At 54.4% G+C, this 19,751-nt stretch overlaps 4 protein-coding genes across 4 annotated transcripts; 2 read left to right on the plus strand and 2 right to left on the minus strand.

Moving 5' to 3' along the window:
* Nucleotides 1-2,455: 2,455 nt before the first annotated feature.
* On the minus strand, nt 2,456-3,684 carry GUITHDRAFT_155318 (hypothetical protein; the record flags this gene model as incomplete). The annotated part of the gene is made up of 5 exons (XM_005822995.1): nt 3,401-3,684; nt 3,086-3,344; nt 2,780-2,956; nt 2,692-2,730; nt 2,456-2,502 (listed from the first exon to the last, which is right to left on the minus strand). Coding segments are annotated over exons 1-4 (739 nt in total), but the record flags the coding sequence as incomplete, so codon positions are not given.
* Nucleotides 3,685-9,783: 6,099 nt separating this feature from the next.
* Nucleotides 9,784-10,702, plus strand: GUITHDRAFT_155319 (hypothetical protein). Its single transcript, XM_005822996.1, has 4 exons — nt 9,784-9,905; nt 10,083-10,199; nt 10,458-10,514; nt 10,619-10,702. Exons 1-3 carry the CDS (start codon nt 9,801-9,803, stop codon nt 10,506-10,508), a joined length of 273 nt encoding a protein of 90 aa, XP_005823053.1. The 5' UTR covers nt 9,784-9,800; the 3' UTR covers nt 10,509-10,514; nt 10,619-10,702.
* Nucleotides 10,703-10,833: 131 nt separating this feature from the next.
* GUITHDRAFT_165821 (hypothetical protein) lies at nt 10,834-13,466 on the minus strand (the record flags this gene model as incomplete). The annotated part of the gene is made up of 14 exons (XM_005822997.1): nt 10,834-10,965; nt 10,987-11,040; nt 11,093-11,195; nt 11,407-11,486; nt 11,584-11,661; nt 11,802-11,848; nt 11,966-12,023; nt 12,072-12,128; nt 12,172-12,222; nt 12,308-12,393; nt 12,445-12,496; nt 12,639-12,683; nt 12,817-13,029; nt 13,188-13,466. 14 exons carry the CDS (start codon nt 13,464-13,466, stop codon nt 10,834-10,836), a joined length of 1,335 nt encoding a protein of 444 aa, XP_005823054.1.
* Nucleotides 13,467-16,634: 3,168 nt separating this feature from the next.
* DER1-2 (DER1-like protein) lies at nt 16,635-18,817 on the plus strand (the record flags this gene model as incomplete). Its single annotated transcript, XM_005822998.1, has 11 exons — nt 16,635-16,690; nt 16,843-16,874; nt 17,019-17,070; nt 17,121-17,174; nt 17,221-17,294; nt 17,344-17,400; nt 17,449-17,501; nt 17,554-17,608; nt 17,970-18,110; nt 18,267-18,327; nt 18,608-18,817. Coding segments are annotated over 11 exons (845 nt in total), but the record flags the coding sequence as incomplete, so codon positions are not given.
* Between the last annotated feature and the right edge of the window lie 934 nt (nt 18,818-19,751).

Below are 19,751 nucleotides of genomic sequence, written 5' to 3' on the forward strand. Positions count from 1 at the left end.
CAGGACAGGACAGGACAGGACAGGACACGGACACGGACAGGACAGGACAGGACAGGACAGGACAGGACAGGACAGGACAGGACAGGACAGGACAGGACAGGACAGGACAGGACAGGACAGGACAGGACAGGACAGGACAGGACAGGACAGGACAGGACAGGACAGGACAGGACAGGACAGGACAGGACAAGTCAGAGATGTCAAATGTTGTCCCGTTGATGTCTTTCACCATCTTGGTGACGTAGCTTGCAAGTTTGGTCGTCATGGAGTCAATGTCGCGGATTTGAAACATGACCTGAGAGAGAAAGAGATGTCAGGATGTATCAGGGCTTGGAGAAGCATCAGACATGAAGCATTGCTTGTCAATCATCGCAATCATCTCACAACTTTAACCACCATCACGTCCCATTTGTTGTGTGCAACATTCAAGAAACGCAAGTTGAACATCTCCAAACGTCAAATAGCCTCTTCCTCCCTCCTACCTAGGTCCTACCTTCCTCTGATCTTGCTCCTGTCCTCCTACCTGCTCTCGCCTTCCTCTCGCCTCGCTCCTCCTACTCTTCTTTCTTCCTTCTCTTCCCTTACCGTGTAGAAGTTTTCTCTTGGCAGGCCCTTCAGCAGCCCGAGGATCATTTTACTTACCTGCATCCCTTCAGCTTGACACCCTCCTGTCAAACTTTGACATCACTGAGTGCTGCCGGAAATAGAGCGAGATGAAGCCAACGCGGATCTGCTGGCCAGCAGCTGGGGGTTGGTAGCTCTGTGCTGTCAGTGAGTGAACTCTAGAGTGTCAGGAGGAGGCGAACGAGAGTGTGAGGGGCGCGGAAGGCGACGGAAGGAGCTGATTTGCGAAAGAGCCGCGCGATGGCGGCGTTGATGGACGCGTCGTTACGTCCTGCGGGTGTGAGTCAGGGAGAGGGAAGGAGAGGGAGAAGGAGAGGAGAAGGTAGAAGGGGGAGAGAGAGAGTCAGGAAGAAGTTGACAAAGATCGAGTGAAAGCGAAGGGGAGGAAAAGAGGTGAACAAGGTAGAGGAAGGAAAGACGAAAGGAGGGAGTAGATAGGTGAATGAATGGAGCAGAGGAGCAGAGGGAGGCAGTGAGCCATCTGAGGGAGGAAGGAGTAAGAACGAGAGGAACAGGAGGGAAGGCAGCAAGGGCAAGAGCTAGTTGAAGGGGATAGGAGAAGGGCGAGGAAGAAGCTGAAGAGAAAGCAGAAAGCTAGTGAATTGTAACCGTGATAGCTGAGGTAGTACTGAGGAACTCCCTCCATGCCGATGGGATTCTTGATGAGGAGGTTTCTTTGCTCTAGTGCCTGCACCGGATGGAGTTTGGAGGAGGAAGAGGAGGGGGAGAACGAGAGACGAGAGACGAGAGACGAGAGACGAGAGACGAGAGACGAGAGACGAGAGACGAGAGGAGGAAGAGGAGCAGCAGCAGCATCAGCAGCGATGATTGGAGTGGAGATGGTCACCTTGAGGTTGGTTTGAAATTGATTCCTCCAAGCGAGGATGTCTTCCTCGTCCTCGTACACATAAGGCAAAAGCAACATAGAGTAAAGCCTGCTCAAGTGTGAAATATTGACCTCCTGCTCCACCTGCTGCAGCTCCTCCTCCTCCTCCTCCTCCTCCTCCTCCTCATCATCATCATCATCATCATCATAATCATCATCATCATCATCATCATCATCATCGTTGTCGTTGTCGTTGTAGTCGTCGTCGTCATCATCATCATCATCATCATCATCATCATCATCACTCTCCTGATTCTCAGATCAATCCCCTCTCATTCCCTCTTCGCATCCTTTTCTTGTTTTCCCGTGACCTCCTCGTACTCACAGTAGCCCGTCGTTGTTTGTGGAGTTCGCCACAAAGGCCAAGAGCTCCTGAGCCTCTGCAAAGCAGAACAACGGTAAAACTCTCCTGCCAACCTTTAGCACTTCCTACCATGACCAATACCCACACCACTAGTACCTCTCCCTCCTTCAGCTCATCCCCCCCAAACTCACACCCATCCTTTCTCTAGTCACCACCACCACCACCACCACCACCTCCTCCTCCTCCTCCTCCCCTTCTCGCTCCCCCTTCCTCCCGTCTCCCTTTCACTGTCAACCCATGTATCCTTCCCCCTCTTCCATCCTCCCGCTCCTTCTTCGCCCTCCAAGCAAGTCGATCAAAGGCTTGAGGAAACTACCTCGCGCTCTTCCATCCTTCTCTAGTTGTCTTCCAAGATTCTCGTAGGGGGCAAGGAAATTGAGTTTTGCTTTCTCAACGACTTGGATGCTGCAAAGAACAAAATCATACCAACGAGCACACAAACATCGACGTCAATGTCAAGACTAGTTCCATCAGCATCCCTTTGGTAGTTGTGATCATCATCATCACCACCATCATCATCCCAATTAATCCATCAAAAAGAACACCTGTTTCGATACTCTATCTCAGCATCCGTGCGCTTCTTCATGCGATGTTGGTAGATCTTTCCCATCATGTTGTGGGCAACAGCCTGAGCAAGAAGAGTTTTACCCATTCAGCTCTCCTACCTCAACTCCACCTCTGCCTCCCTCCCTCCCTCCCTTCTCACTCGCTCCTCTCCCCTTCACCCATCGTCCTTCTATCTCACCCTCTCCTCATACCTCCTCCATCCATTCCACCTTCCCTTCCCTCCTCCCCCCCTTCCTCTCCTCCTGCTCACTTTCTGGAAGGGTTTCAAATCTGTCCTCTCCGTCGCTTTCTGCCATCATGTTACCACCTCCGCTGCGTCATCGCTGCTGATAGCAGACCTTGAGTTTCGCTGCCGCCTCCTCCATCTTCTGCTGCGCCTCCAGGAACACACCGAGCCAGTAGTAGTAGGGGCCTGTCTTGCTGTGCTGTTTGAAGCTCTCCCTCAGCATTGCCTCCGCTTCTGCCGCCCTTCCCTGTTGCAATAGACCCCGAGCATGGCTGATCACTTTATCCGCCTGCCGCAGTGTATGAGACATCGACCAGGAAAACGAGAGAAAGAGGGAAAGAAGGGAGCAGCAGGGAGGAGGAACGACAGAGAGCGAGAGGAAGGGAGGGAGAGGAAGTAGAGCAAGGGGCATGTTTACCTCCTTACGAGCCATCCTGTTCTTGCCTGGCTCGCTGTTGTTCTCTTCCAGCTCCTTCTCTCGTGCTCGTCGGGAAGCCTGCTGTACAGTCTCGTTCCTCAGCACGTACCCTGACACCAGGAGGGAGGAGAACTCGTTCTTCACGCGGTAATCTTCCACAGAGCCATCTTTCAGCCAGCAATCGTACGCCTGATGTCTCTTCGGCGTCGCCCATGTCCAGAACTGGCACCGGTCGTCTCTCTTGCAAAGCTTGCAGCACCTGCAGGAAGGGAATCATCGCTCGACGATCAGCAAGAGTTGGACCCATCCACTTACTCTCTGAAAGAAGGAACATGGTGGAACACCGCGAGGTCTCCATTGAAGCCATCACCGGGATAGTCTACCCCATGCTCCACCATGCACTGAAACTTCTTGCCCTTGCTCACCATCCCTTGCGGCTCTTCACCTTTCGAGCATTCTTGGTCGCGGCCTGAGCACACACCATCCACCACATCGTCTCCTCCTCCTCCTCCTCCTCCCTGACCCCCCGTGACTCCTATAAGTGCTACGAGCGCAGCCGCCATGGCCATCACCATCGAAGTTCCTCGGGCCATGCTGGGAGGTACTCACAAAGTACTGATCGTTCCGCGGGTGTGACCTCGTCGTAAAAATCGTAGGACAGTAAGGACCGTCATAGGACATAGGACTCGGGGCCCGGCGGGCCACTCACGCAGCTGCCGCCGGTTCGGCATCACTGAGATTTACCTGTAGAGAGTATTAAGTTTAATTTTAAGATTTCTGAAATGACATTGTTTGGGATTGTTGCCCGTCAAAACAAAATTCCATCCCTTTTGTCTTTCGATCCATTTGGAGGAAAATTCTTTTAAATCATCTATCCGTACATCCAATAATAATAACTGAAAGTTTATATACATTTTATAAAAAGACGTCTAAACAAGGTACAAAATTAAAAAGCCCACCCTACCCTAGCATATCCATGACTGGCCGCCCGGCGGGATAACCAACTCTTCACAGTCGGAGTTGGGGGGTGGTAGTTTGCCAGGGGTTCATGTCTGAATGCGCCTGGAAAGAGAGGACGTGCTGAGAGTAGAGAGACCAGGGCCCGAAAGAAGGAATTCAAAGGAAAAAGATTTTATAGGAAACAGACTAATTGAAATAGGTAATGTATTGGTGTTGGGTCTCACAGCCAGGTGTAATTGTAGCGACCGATCAAGCGTCTGGGGTTGGTGAGGACCTGTCGAGTCGGATCGGGAACACGGGGAGCAACAATCCCAACCGATGGGGGTTACTACCCCCGGTGCTGAGGACCTACCCCACTAACTCCATGACTACCTACCACCCTGCATGTCCCCGAAGGTGGAGTACCCTACATTTCATGGGCAACATCAGGTTTCGAATGGGGTGGGGTTATATACAGCGCCCCGGTCACCAACGACAACGGTTCCCATTGTCCTCGTACTAATTTTTAACTTAACTTTGAGTAAACATTTAATTCGCCTGGTCCGTCACTTGAAACGATCACTTTTATTATTCGATAGAAATGCGCTCTTAATAATTATGATTATAGGATAAAGTAGACAATACTAATATTTTGGAAAGTAATAATACTTTAATATATATATATAAACGTATGAAAATATCGGTTTTGGTACTAATTTAACTCACATGCGGCGTTTATAAATAATTATTGCTGATGTACCGTAGTATGACTCGGTACAAAGTGCTGAACGTGGTACTACTTTCCCGCCAACCGTGAAATCTGGCCGGGCCATTCCAGCACGCTGCGGACGCCCGGCGCCATTCAGCCATTCTACATCCGCCGGGGCCTACGTCAAGGGGGTAGTCGTCTTTATGAAGAATTCAATGGCCGCGGCAGTCCAATCTATGCATGCTATGAGGCTCCCGCATCGGACATGGCCGTTAGTGACCGTACACAACGTTCACGGTTGATGTTTACTTTCAATACACTTTTAACCGCCCGCTCAGTGGGCGGCCCACGGTCCGACCGGCGCCGGCCCGGCACCGGCGTCCCGGCGCCGGAGTCCGGCCCGACTGGCATGCGGTCACCGGGGTGCCAGCTGAGCCCGGCCGGGTAGGTCCACTGAGCGTTGAAACTGAAATGAATGAGGCAGATGCAGTGATGGACTGGAGGAAAGAATGGCGAACTGAAACATCTGCTGACGAGATGGTATGGCAGCGACTCGACTCGACCCTCGGTGTAGAGCCACACTTTGAGGGCATGGCAGATCAGGCGACGAGGTAGCGCAAGGCTCCGACGGTCTGCTAGAGCACCACAGTTGGCTTCGAGACCTCTGAGCTACAGCGAGGTCAACGTGGTCACCGGGTGGAGGAAGCGAAGCAGCTGAATGCGGGAAGAAGACAAGTTTGCGATCAGTAGCAGCTGAGAAGGTGAGAGAAGAGCTGCAGGTACGAACAAGAACATGTTGCGACATTTGCATCATGTTGCCAAATGTTGCCTATGGTGTTATAAGGGTGACAAGGGTGGATAGTATGGAAGAAGGGAGTCAGAAGAAGAGCAGATGGAGATGCAGTTTGTCATCCATTGTTGCTTGATGTCTTGGAAGTGAATGAGTTCTCTTGTGAGTTGAGTTTTAATTCACATCATTCTCAGCCCCTCCCCTTGTTTAATCATGTCGCAATGGCGAAGTTCGACGCCCAACGTTCCGCATCGGCCGAGCACTTCCTTTTTGAGAAGCAGATCATCAGAGCTTACGAGGTCGGTGAGGATGTCAATGATGCAGAAGAAACACGGGCACGGGAAGCATGAGGAGTCCTCCGAGTCTCGTGAGTCCTTGCTCCCTGATCCTCCTTGCCTCATGTTTGTTCAGACCCTTCCTTCATCAGGCCGCGAACCTCGTTCCAGATCACCAGGTCAGGTCTCGAGCCTTCCTGACCTCGTGCTGACGCTCCCGTGCTGCAGCGACGAGGCGATTCCTTCTCCTCTCTCTGCAAACTACGTGGGCGGGCCGAGGGCCATGTCAGACTCGTTCTTCGAGCCCTTCCTGCAGCCCGAGTTTCTAGGTCGAGGAAGGACGGAGTCGGTGACGTCGGAGATCAGGTCGTGCCCCTGCCCTCTCCCCTCCCTCCTCTGCTCAGCGGGGAATCAGGTTGAGGAGTGGGAGAATGCACTCAGCGGTGGCGCCTTCTCAGGGCTCTGAGGCTTCTACGGTCAGAGTAGCAGGGCGCTTGCTGGCAGGCTGACGCTCTTCCTGCTGCCGCAGAGCTTCTCGACCATCACCATGTCGGAGGTGCTGAGAGACTTGGAGACGTCGAGCAAGCGGAGGATCTCGGACAAGCACGCGGCGAAGCTCTTCGAGCAGTGAGCGCTGAGTTGTGCTAGCCTTACTTGTTGACCTCAACTATGGGCAGGTGGTTCAGAGACTTGAGCGTAGACAAGAAGTTTCAGTCCAGCAGGTCGACGAGCTTCTGCTCTGCTCATGTCTGAGTCCTTTTGACAGCAACTTCGCTGAGGTGAAGCTCAAAGAGCTCACAAGGTCGGGCCCAACAGCCAACGGTCAGACCCTCCTCTTCCCTCTCTCCCTCTCTCGCTCTCTCGCTCTCTCGCTCTCTCTCTCTCTCGCTCTCTCCCTCCCTCTCGCTCTTCCTCTCTCCCTCTTCCCTCTCTCCCTCTCTCCCTTTCCGGCTCTCTCCTTCTCGTTTCTTTCTCCTCTCCTCCTCTCTACTTCTCTTTTCCTCCCCCAGGGACTGAAACTCTTACATCAGGCAACGCGGATTTCTCTACGGCAGAGGAGGCAAACACTGAGACTCTCCGTATTGCCTTCGCCTTTGAGCTGCTCGACAAGCTCTCCAACTCCCGCAACTCTGCCGCGCCTCTCCTGCGGATGGTGGCTGCCCCCTCTACCTGCTGCTCGCTCAGTCTCTCGGCAGATCCGGAACGAGCTGTTGAAGGCGGTGTACTCGGGGATAGAGGCAGAGGACCTGGCGGGCCCGAGGCTCAACTTTCTCTTGGACAAGACTCCCTTGTTTGTTGAGAACCAACTCCTGACGGAGACTGTCCACTCCATCAACTCCAGGTGACGCCGTTGCTGTTGCAGACCTGATGCATCCGTTGGTGTTGCAACTGTTGCAGCTCTGATTCTCAGCTTGTCTCAGGATCCAGCAAGCCGAGAAGGCAGCGAGGCGAGATGAGAGACGGATCCTCGAGCTGGAGGAGGAGGTGGAGCACGCGACCGCGAGGCTGGAGGGGTACAAGCTCCGGATCCAGACGGTCGAGAGCGAGTTCGAGCATGAGAGAGAAGACAGAGCCAAGAAGGAGTCGCTGCTGTTCCAAGAGCTGCAGCAGCTGCGCGAGAAGCTGCTGCAAGGCCACGTGGTATCCTCTCAGTCCTATGCCCGGGAGGAGATCCCCTCCTTCTCCGAGCCTGCCTTCCTTCACTCTGCCTCTCAAGCGGCCAAGGCAGCCTTTCAAGCTCTCCCGGCTCCCGCTCTTCAAGCTCTTCCTTCCTCCTCCACAGCTCCGCCAGCGGCACCGTCGGCAGCTCAGCCTTCCATCCAAGAGAGCGGGGAGGGGAGTCAGGAAGCGGAGAAGAAGGACATCAGCAGCGACATCTCCAACTTCGTGATGAAAGAGGCTTTCGAGACCTCCGCGTCCATGGTCCAGGTGGCCGTCGAGGCTGTCGAGGACGCGTACAAGATGTACCTGCACTACTGCGAGAGCACGAGGAGCCTTCTTCTCTCCTCCCCCAACGTCCGGCTCCTCCTCGAGCGAAACGAAACCAGCACCAATCTCCTCGAAATCCCCATCGTCGACCTGCTGCTGCGATGGGCCAACTATCACCTCAGGGTCGTCCGCTCCCAGGTAGGAGAAGGAAGCTGGACGAGGATGTGGGAGGAAGAGGAAGAAGCAAGGGGAGGAGGAGGAGGATGGGGAAGGAGTAGGAAGATGGAGGATGAGGTGAGGGTTGACGGAGATGGCAGGACAACTTCTTTCAAGACTGGTCCTCCAAGTTCCGAAACATTCAAGACGTTGACGAGCTCTCGCTCCTGCAGATAGTCTTGCAGGTGACTCTTGTCTCTCTCTCGTGTTCTACTTCTTCCTCTCCTCTCCTCTCCTCTCCTTGTCCTGCCCTTGTCTCCTCTCCTCTCTTCTTCTGCTTCTCCTCTCCTCTCCTCGTCCCCCCCCCCCTCCCTCTCTCTAGCCGTTGTACCTCAACTCGAGCTGACGAGTGTTGACTGTCTCCTGCAGATCCTGCCAGACGAGGCGAAGCCGCAGGAGCTGCGGGGCATGTCGGCGGTGGAGGTGAAGGGAGACAACAGCAGGGCTCTGTTCCCCAAGGTTTCTCAGATGCTGTCCCTCCTCACCTCCGACCCCAAGTGGCTCTCCTCGGACTTCTCCTCCGTCCCCCTCCGAGCGGAACTTCTCATGCTGCTCATGGTCACAACCAACAGGCTCGACGGCTCGCTGTACGGCAAGGGCAAGGACTTGTACACGCGCGAGGCGAGCCTCAACGAGCTGCTAGACAAGGTGCGCGACAACCATCGGATCTTCAAGGCCAAGATGCCAACAGTGGTGACGTCAAACTCGACCTTTGACAAGACCTCGGCCGAGCTGATGCTGCAAGACATGAAGGCGATCCTAGAGCAGCTCCAGTCCTCCCACTCCGACTTCCTCGAGGTCCACCAGGAGCTGCACGAGCAGGTGCGGCTGTACACGGAGATCCAGAGGAGGGGGGTGTACCACCTCCAGGAGCGCTCCAACTACAAGGCATGGCAGCTCAAGGAGTGGATGAGCACGCAGGGCAGCCCGCGGGACAAGTCAGCTGGGTCCCAGCAGGGGAACCGCCGCAACGTGCTGGACTTCGTGCCGGGGAAGCTGAACCCTGAGAAGCTGACCAAGGAGATGAGGAGGATGATATCCAACATATCGCTGGAGAAACTTGACGACCTGGTCAAGAAGATGCTCTACCACGAGGCCATCCAGGGGCTCGAGAAGTGCGCGGAGCTGACGGTGACGCACTACAGCACCCTCAGGAAGGTCTTCCGCTACTACTGCAAGCTATACAGGAAGAACTCCTCCATGCTCGAGAGGTTGCCCCTTGCTCCCCTTGCTCCCCTTGCTCCCCTTGCTCCCCTTGCTCCCCTCCTGTAGATCCCCCTTCCTCTCCCTCCCTCCCGCCAGTTCCCTTCCCTCCTCCCTCCCTCTCCTTGTTCCCCCTTCCTGACGCCTTTCCAGCATGGGAGGAGCCACCATGAGCATCTCTGCATGGGAGCTGCTGCTACGGGACGCCTACATCCTGGAGGAGGGGGAGGAGGGGCTGGCGATCAAGCCGCTGGAGGCGAACCAGGTCTTCCTCAAGACGCTGATCCGCCTCGACCCCAGGAAGGGGCAGGCGAGCGTGGACGAGCTAGAGGTCAACGACCTCATCGAAGCTCTCATCCGCCTCGCGCTCATCCTCAGCACGAGGACGGAGCAGTCGCTGCCGTTAGCCTACGAGAGGATCGTGAGGAACATCAAGACGTTCGGCAACAAGGAGGAGACTGAACACTTCCGTTCCGCCTCCCGCGCCCCGGCCGTCCACCGCGTCTTCCTCAACTACTCGACGATGCTGCTGCAGATCTTCCAGGTGCGGCATGCTGGCATGTGCGGGAGCTGACAGGGGAGCAGGACTACTCGTCCAAGGACACAACGGACCTGGTGGAAGACTCGTCGATGGTCATGAATCTCAAGGAGTTCATGCAGTTCGTGCAAGACATGAAGGTGATGGACAACAACCTGACGGTCAACGTCATCATCAACATCTTCATCTACGTCCAAGATGACTCCTCCGCTAAGGACGAGGTGTCCCCTTCTCCTGCCTCCTGCCTCCTGCCTCCTGCCTCCTGCCTCCTGCCTCCTCTTGCCCGATCCCTTCCCTCGTTCGCTCCTCTTCCTTCCCTCTTGTGGCCCCCCTGCTGTCAATCCTCTGCCCTCGTCCTGCTCGCTCCTCCTCTCGCTCGCTGCTGACTGAGGTGGAAGCAACCTTACCTGACGTCGGGAGACGATGAGAGGGAGATGGACTACATCGAGTTCCGCGAGGCTCTTTGCGGCATCGCCTGCTACAAGATCCTCGACCCTTACCTCACCCTTGCCCAGGTTCCTGCTGCTGCTGACCCTGCTGCTGCTGCTGACCCTGCTGCTGCTGCTGACCCTGCTGCTGCTGCTGACCCTGCTGCTGCTGCTGACCCTGCTGCTGCTGCTGACCCTGCTGCTGCTGCTGCTACTGCTGCTGCTGCTGCTGCTCATCGCGTCTCAGCTTCTCTACTCCCTCATTCGTTTCTTGTCCCCGCTCTTCTACTTTTTCGCTTCTCCCTCCCCTTCCTCCCCTCTTGTCGTTGCTTGACTGCCTGGCAGAAACTCGAAACTCTGGTGGTCAACCACATGCTGCCCAACCTTGTCAAGTAGCCGCAGGTCAGTCAGAAACTGTCTCTCCTTCTGTTCCTCCTCCCTACCCTCCTGCTCTCCCACTTCTTCCTTCCCTTTTTCTCTTCCTCCACCATCTGACTGACGTCCAGCACATGCGCATCTGTTATTCTTTCAGTTTAATGTACATGAAACTAGAACCAAGTATTCTTACAATTAGACCTCAACACCACATCGATCTCTTAGTCCTCCCTCCCTCCTTCCTCCCATGTCCGCACGTTTCCCTCTCCCTCCTCCTACTCCCCCGACGACTCAGCAGATGAAACAGGAGAAGAGAGTTTCTTCAGCTTCGTAAGCTTTCGTTGCTTCAGCTCCGGATACACCTCCCCCTGTTGCAATTCATCAGTCCCTTAACTCTCCCCATCCTCCTCCTCCCTCCGCTTCCTGCTCCTCCCTTCCTCTCCCCCCTTTCCCTCGTTCTCCCATGCTGCTGCTTCACCTGCGTTTCTGTCTTCAGCACCCGCGCAACGATAACAGTGACGTCGTCAAGCTTTCCTCCCGTATACCGCAACCCCTGCCAACAGTCACCATCTCCTCCTCCTCCTCCTCCTCCTCCCGCTCCTCACCTGCTTGAGGGCGTTCAGAGCGAAGGGGCTGTCGTACTTGACGTCTCTCCCGTGCAGGTGGCTGATTTTGGAGATTGTCCTCGCCATGCTCTCCGTCGACCCCCTGAGGACAGTGAGAGGGGCAAGAGAGGGAAAGAGGGAGGGGAAAGGAGCAGAGAGACTCTAGCAACAGGAAGATGGGCCAGCGAGGTAGAGAAGAAGAGGAAGGAAGGAGGAGGAGAGGAAGGAGGAGGAGAGGAAGGAGGAGGAGAGGAAGGAGGAGGAGAGGAAGGAGGAGGAGAGGGAGGGAGGGAAGAGAAGGAGGGAGGACTTACCCATTGTTTGTTTCCTCTTCAATCGCCTGAATGAGCTCATCGTCGAAGACATTATCCCACACCCCATCCGTCGCAAGAACCTACACAAGCAAGTTAGAGGAGGCTAACAAAAAAGGAAATGGAGGAGGAGGACGGAGGAGGGGGAGAAGGAGAAGGGGGAGGGGGAGGATGAGGTACCAGGAGATCATCGTTGCGGAGATTCTCTAGGATGTAGTAGTCTCCGTCCCCAGGAGTATCGTCGCTGCCCATGCCCAACTGAGGAGAAAGTCAGCGGGTCGAGAGCGACAAGAGAATAGGGGGGAGAGGAGGAAGTAACAGCAGCGAGAGGAGAAGAAAGATGCTGAAAGAAGCAGGAGGTGAAGACTGCGGGGAGAGTGAGAAGGGCAAGGAGGCACCTGATACGGGCAGTTGAAGTAATGCTGCTGCTCAGGAGTCTCGAAAACTGCAACAGAACAGTCAGAAGAGGAGGACGTGCTGCTGAAGGAATGCAAGGTAGAGAGAGAGTGTGTATGAGGTAGCGAGGTTGAGAGGGAGGGAGAGAGATGTTCGTTTCTGTCACCTGAAGCCCCTTGGCGGATGATATGAAGGCCGGAATCTCCAACATTCAACACATGTAGCTAAGAGACAAGAGTCAACTCACCTCCTCCTCCTTCATCTCTTCCTACCTTCCCATCCCGTGTGAGGAGTGCAAGGCAAGCAGTACAAGACCCCGCGAGGTTCTCCTGCTCCACGTCAGCTGGGGTCGCGCGTCTCCTCATGCTTCACCTCCTCTAGTGCGACATGAGCTTTGTGAAGGAGCTCGTACAGAGGTCGTTCCTGTCCCATCAGCATCAGCCTCCTCCTCTTCCATCAGCCTCCCCTTCTCTCTCCCGCGCTCCCCTCCCCCCTCTTCTCTTCTCACCGACTTCTCGACAATCGAAGGATCTGCTCGGAGATTCGCCTCCAGCAGATTTCCGAGCTTTCGCGCGTATTCCGCAGGGTCGATACCTGCCGCTTCTCAGCTCCTCCTCCTCTGCCTCCAGGGCTGCTGCCTCTTACCAACTTCTGCCCATCCCCCAACTCCATCACAGACCCCAAGGAGGGTGACGCCCTGAAATCAGAAATCAGAAATGAGAAGAGGGGAGGAGGAGGAGGAGGAGGAGGAGGGATGGAAGAGCAAGAGGAAGAAGGAGGAAGAGCATGGCGAGAGAGCATGGGGAGGCAGGAGGGGAAGAGAGAGGGGTGGAAGAAACCTTAATCCGATGCACGAAGTGCACATCTTCTCCCCCCCTATGAACCTACAAACAATCATGTCACAACGCGACCGCGTCCATGAGGAGCGAGAAACTCAGGTGGGAGGGAGAGAGGAGAGAGCAAGAGGAGGAAGCAGAGGGCACAAGGAAGAGGAAAGGAGGGGAAAGAGCCTGTCACCTTCAGGGGATGGGGGATGCAACTCCATCCACAGTCCAACCCCAGCTGGACATGCAAGTCAGCGAGCTTGTCAAACGTCAACATGTCAGTCTTGACAACCTTGGGGGCTGACAGCTGGGAAGAGCCAGTCTTTGTGCTCTTGGAGCCCAGCAGCTTCTTCTCGGTCTTCTTGACCTTCAGGTCCTCCAGGAGGGCCTCCGCGTCGCTCCCTCCCTGCAGTTTCTTGACTATTCGTCAGCTATCCCCATCAAAAATTCCTCCTCTCACAACTTTATATTCCCTCCTGCTCCTCTCTCACATATGCACATGCACATTCTCTAGTCCAACTCTCACCCACATCCTCCTCCTCCTCCTCCTCCTCCTCCTCCTACCTGTACATCTTCACCGACAAAGTCTCCGAGAATAACATTGACAGCGTGCTCTGATCCCAGCTTCTCCTTGTGATGCACAATCACATCCTCTGCCTTCTTCCCTGTCGACGGGTAGGAAGCAGAAGGATGCAGCTGCGGACCAAAGGCCGAGTAGGGAGGAGACGCGGAGGGCACTGAGAGTGGTACAACGCCCCCACCATGGTCGTGGAACGCAGGCTTGCACGCTCGTGAGATAGGAGACGACGATAGGAGGAGCATCGAAGTGCAGAGCAGCACCATCCTGCTTGTTCTGACCCTGCATGAAGTCGACGATGCCATGACTCTCCCCCCTCGCTCCTGCGCTTGCCCCTCGCTCCTATCCCGCTCCTCCACTTCCTGTCCCCTACTGCACGTTCCCGAGTCCATGACAGATAGGTCGATCGTGGGACGAACTGACAACCTCCTGTCTCCCCTCCTTCCTCGACTCGTCGCCTTTGAAATCTGTTCCATAATCTCCTGAGACCTCGATCTCTCACTTGCTCCAAAACATATAAGATCCCGAGCTGGAACAAACTGCCGACAAGACGTTAGACAAGCCAAGTGGAACATCAAACTGAAAGATGGCCAGCACAGAACATACATCTTGAAAGATATAGTGTGTGATCGAAATTATAAACATTGAACAGCTCGAAACCTAATAGCGCTAACAAGACTATCTGCTTCAAGCAGATCTAAGGCTCAAAACAAACTGTAACGACCACTGCCAGTCACGTGCGAAGCTAAATTTCAACGGCTGCTCTGCTGTTTCTGTCCCCCCCCCTCACATAGGTGTAGAAACTCTTTAGAAATCTCGACCTGATATACTCCATGCATGCCGGGCTAACACCTAATAGAGGTACTCCCTTTCACGTCCCCTCAATCTTTTCCTTTCTCAACTGCATGCTACATCGTTCGGCCCTTCATGAGAATCGCATGCATTAAAGGCTCCCTAGATTCCCGCTGCTGTTATGTGAGAAATCCTGCCAACTTTCTCTTCAATCTTCTTACTTGATGCCCTGCTTCGTTGATCCCTGACAGAAATCCTGTCTCAAAAAATGTCCTTCCATGATGTAGTGATCAAGGAATGGTGAAACTATCCATAGCAAACAACACTTGGCAATTTTCATATGCTCTTCTATGCTGATACGCACGCATTTATCCTCCTCTGCCCCAACCTTCTCCTCCTCCTCCTCCCTCCCTTGCTGTCATTTCGCTCGGCATGCTTGTGCCTCCCGCACACACAAGCCCGTACCCTGACCTTCCCACCCCAACCTCCAACCACCCCCTACCCTGTCACTCACCCACCCCACTCGTGCACCAGGACATATGATGTTCCAAGCACCGGTATTTGTAACCCCACCCTAATCAAACTCAGGATTGAGGTACCACCCCCACCATCTAATTCTGTCCGCTCGTCCACCAGCCTTCACAATCAAGAATTTGAGGAAAGTATAATGAAATATCCTAGTTATAAATTGTAATTTAGTAGATGATGTTTGATGAAACACAGAGATGTTTTCAGATGTTTCATCTCGACCCACGGACACGAATACACACTTCACCCTTACCCATGTTTGTCATTCACCACCCCTGCTTTGATGACCCCACCCCTCGACCAGAAACAAATGCAGAAGAAACCACCCTCAAAGATGATATCACCCCACCTATATTGATCCACCCCCTACCCCCTCCTCATTGAAGTACTGGCATAATAGCGTGCCAGATGACTGCCCCCTCCCCCGATAACCCCCACCCCCCCACCCCCAATGACATTACACTACCCCACAAAGTTGGACGACTCCTTGCTCATATTGAAATTCTTCACCCCTACCCATGTTTGTTTGTACCCTACCCCATCTTTTTTAAAGTAATTTTGAGGTACAACTATGATACCCTTCCTTTTTCCCAAGAGTACCCCCACCCAATATACTTGTAATTATCATTCCCAGAATGTCTAAATGCCAACCCCCATGTGCCTGTAACCCACCCCCAACTCAAAGATATATTTCATGACCACCCACCCTTTTCGTGGAAGACCCCATGAGCAGTACCCCCCACGACAAAGGAGATTGTTGATCGGCCTCGTTCAGCTTGTTACCCCAAATCAAACCATATCCCTGACCCCTACCCCACATATTTTCTAAGTACCCATCTATCAATACACAAATACACGGGTACAATGACAAATAATTACCACCCCTACCCTCCTCATATGCCGACATCTTCCACGTTGAACACAACTGCCCGAATCTTCTCCATGACCCCCTTGCCCCCATCTCACCCACCCACCCCATCTGATGGCAATTTGAAAACTATCAAGTACCGGTAGATGCATAACCCACCCCCTTTCCATTGTTGAAAAGTATTACGCTTGTCCAACAAAGACTTTTACTACATGAACTACCCACCCTCTGCCCCTCTTGTACCCAACCCGGCCCCCTTTGTTTCTAGTACCCTACCCCCGTGTACCTCCCGTCCCTGATCCCGAGTTTTTTCGCAATGGGAACAAGTACCCTTACCCCACAAGAATGTCATAGGACCCCACGTATCCCATGTCGACCCCATCATGGATAGATATTTTCAATAGAAGACGTGGGTACTTGGTATAAAATGGTACCCCCCTACCCTAATTTTTCTGGGTATCACCCCTGCAGTGAAAAAGTGTCCCATACTTGATCGAGGACCCTTTCTAACATGATCTGTACACCCCTACCCCCCTCTCCCCCAAAGATTCTCTAAGATTCCCCGTACCCCCACCCTTACATACTCATACCACCCTCTAGATTACTGATCAGTACCCACCCCCGTTGTTCAGGTGGAAGTAACGTGACTCTCCATCATCTTTTCACCACCCCCTTTACAGCTCGGTCATTGTGGGTCCCTTTTCTCAGTACCCGGGCCCGCCCCATCGGGCCCGGTCCCGACCCGGCCGGCTAACCCGGTTCTCAGTTCAGTGATGCGGTGACCGATAGGTCTTAGTTCAGTGAGGTTTAGTTTGATTTGTGCGCTGGCCAAAGAAGCGAATGGAAGCGCCTAGCTGAAAGCAAGAGGAGTACAAGCGACGTGAAGGAGCGACGTGAAGGAGGAGGAGGAGCAGCAGGAGGAGGAGGAGCAGGATCAGGATCAGGAGAAAGACTAGCAGGAGGATCGGGGAGAGGAGCATAACTAGCAGAAGGGGCAGGACAAGGACCAGGACAAGGAGGAGCAGAGGAACCGGGGTGAGGGCAGCAGGAACAGCAGAACAGTTGTAGACGCTACAATGCAGTAAATAGCCTGGAAAATAATGAAGATTGAATGTGTGTAACAAAGAGGATATCGAGAATGATATCAAAATTATTGTTATGTTGTGCTTGAAAACGCGGCAAACAATCTACCTTCAGGCAGCGCAGAGGGCAAAGAGCAAAGGGAGCCATGTGACAGTTAACTGTCAGATGCCTTTCGGAGCACAGGGGCCTCCAGGACAGGGAGCAGCTGACAGTCCTCAGGTACGTTGCTTGCGATGAAGAAGATGATGAGGAGAGGGAATGGAGATGAGTGGGAATAATGCGAGATTGGTGATTGCGATGAAGGAGGATAACGAGGGAGAGCAAGAGGGGACGATGGAGGGGAAGGACAGTGCTGTGACTGCCGTTGACAGGCATGGTATATGAGCTTGCCGCTCATCACAAGGTCTGTTGCTTTTGTTTCTTGCCCCTCCTCCTGACCAATCCTGACTCCTCCTGTCTCCTCTTATTTCCCCTTCCTCTTCTCGCATCCTCCTCTCCCTCTCTCTTTCCCTTCTTGCCTTCTCCTCATGCCTGACGAATCGGGAAGGTGCTGGTTCACAGCATGCGTTAGCACCACCATCCTCTCCGCTGTCGGAATGGTCGGAATGCGCCGCACGAGGAGCTCCTCGCTCACTGACCTCTCCTGCAGATCAGTCCGATGACACTGTACCTTGACTGGTCTGCGATCTTGTTCAAGTTCCAGGTGAGGAGGAGAGCAGACTGCGAGCAGCTGCTGACATGTCAAGGAGATCTGGCGGGTGGTCACGAACTTCTGCTTCCTTGGAAAGTTCGGCTGGCCTTTCATCATGAATCTCATCTTCATGTTCGCGGCTCGGGCCCCGACTGGCTGCCAGCTGACTCGCTCGCTGCAGGGTCCAGTACTCCAAGACGCTCGAGAAAGATTTCAACGGCAGCGCCTCCGACTTTCTGTACGCCCTGACGTCTGCTGGGGGTCTACGGGGCTGACGTGCGGGTAGTTGGTGCCTGATAATGGGAGGGGCGTTGCTGTGCGGGATCAACCACGTGACAGGTGAGGAGGTTAGATGGAGGAGATGGAGAAGTGACGGTGTTGAGGGGCGCAGGAATGATGCTTCCTTTCCTTACGATCCCTCTCATCTTCATGACCATCTGGATCTGGTGAGACGATCACTTGTAACTCGTTGATGTTGCTCCTTGCTTCGTGACCTCTGCCGGTGGTTGTTTGCTTCATCGCTGTTGTCAGCAACCTCTGCACGCTCTCCTGTGTTGACGGACCATGTCAAGTCTTCGCACCTTCTACACCTCATTCAGCAAGATTTGAGACATCATGACATCATAACTTTCTCTTTACATCAACAAACACTTTTCAACATGTCCACCCATACCTTCTCTCCTCATCCTCCGTTTCCCCTCTCCCCTTCCCTCCGCTCCGCCTCTCTCCTCCCCTCTCTCATCTCTCCTCCTCTTCCTTCTCTTCCTCTCCTCGCCTCTCTTCTTCTCTCCCTGACATTTTCTGCAGGAGCCGAAAGCATCCTAACGTTCAGATGAGCGTCTTTGGCCTGTTCAACATCACCTCAGCTCACTTTCCCATCTTCCTCCTCGTCCTCACTATGCTCATGGGAGGCTCGCCAGTCCAGAATATCATGGGATACTTTGTCGGGTAGCCCCTTCCTCCTCCTCCTCCTCCTCCTCCTCCTCCTCCACCACCACCACCACCACCACCTCCTCCTCCTTTTCAACCACTATCACCTGCTGCTGCTCCTTCTCCTCTCTCCTACCTCTGCTCCAGCGCGTTATTCTGATGCCCTTGCATCAGGCATGTCTACTGGTTCCTCAAGGAGGTCCATCCTACCACTAAGGATCATCGTTTCTTCTCTGTGCGTGCCTTGTGTCCCGTTGCTCCCTCCTCCCTCCTCCCTCCTCCCTTCCTCCCCACCCTCTCCTCCATCTTGCTCCTTTCCCCTCCTTTGTCGTTCCCCTTCCTCCCTCCTAGCTCCTGCCTTCTCCTCCCCCTTCCTCCCTCCTACTTCCTGCCTCCTGATCTCGCCCACCCTCACCCTCCCTGCTTGCTTCCTTTCTGTCCCCTAGAATCAGGTTTCCAGTTTCTTCCATATCCCTCGGGCCTGCTGCTGATGCTGCTGCTCACACTCCGTACAGGCTCCCTCGTTCCTCAAGCGGCTGGTGGAGGATCAGCCGCTGGAACACACGCCCGGGTACGGAGGAGCAGTGAGGAGAGGAGGAGCGCCGCCATGGGGAGGACGAGGAGCAGCGGGGCAGCAGCAGCAGCAGCAGCAGCAGGAGCCACCTGCCCGTGCCGGAGGCTTTTCAGCCTTTCGAGGACAAGGACACAGACTAGGAGGAGATTGAGGAGGAGGACGAGGACGAGGACGAGGACGAGGAGGACGAGGACGAGGACGAGGAAGGGGGTGTTGATGTTGGTGTAGCTGTGGTTGTAGTGTGAGAGGATACAGGATTGAGAACGGGGAGGGGGACCGATCAAGTTCAGTCCACTTGCTGTACATTTAGAGAATGGATGGCGAAATTTGTCACTTCACTCCCCTCCCCTCCCTCCCTCCCTTCCTTCTCTCCCTCCGTCCTTGGTTTCCTCCTTCCCCTCTCTCCCCTCCTCCTTGGCCCCTCTCGTTTCTCCGTCCTCATCTTCTCCCTGCTCCTGCTAGTCTGCCCCGTCCTTGTCTTCATCCCAAGACTTCTCGTCAAAGCCCAACCGAGTGGCTGCAGTTTGCTGCAGATCCTTCTCAGTGCCATCACCGCAAACTACACCCTCCTACTCCTCCTGCTCCTCCTGCCTCTCCTGCTGCTGCTCCTGCTGCTCCTGCCTCTCCTGCTGCTGCTCCTGCTCCTGCTCCTGCTCCTCTCCCCGACCTCTTCGCCCTCGTCCTCCTTATTTCTCGTCCTCGTCTCCCGCCCTCCTCCCATTCAAGTGCTCGTCCTCATTCTCCTCTTCCTCTTCCTCTTCCTCGTCGTCCTCGTCCTTGTTCTCGCCGTCTCATCACATTTCTTCCTCTTTTTCCTTCTCCCTATCCCCTTCTGCTCCTCCTCTTGTCTCACCTCAAGTGGTGATAGTTGACACCAGCGTCTCCGAGCGCTGAAGAGAATTTCACGCAACGAGGAAGGAGGGAACAAGGGAAGGAGGTAAAGGAGGAGTGATAAATGTAGGAGTAACCAACGGAGGAGGAGGAGGAGGAGGAGGAGGAGGAGGAGGAGGAGGTAGGAGGAGGAGGCGGAGGAGGAGGAGGAGGAGGAGGAGGAGGAGGTGGTGGTGGTGGTGGTGGTAGTAGGA

Source organism: Guillardia theta (genome assembly GCF_000315625.1).
Source record: "Guillardia theta CCMP2712 unplaced genomic scaffold GUITHscaffold_115, whole genome shotgun sequence".
NCBI classification, from domain to species: domain Eukaryota; class Cryptophyceae; order Pyrenomonadales; family Geminigeraceae; genus Guillardia; species Guillardia theta.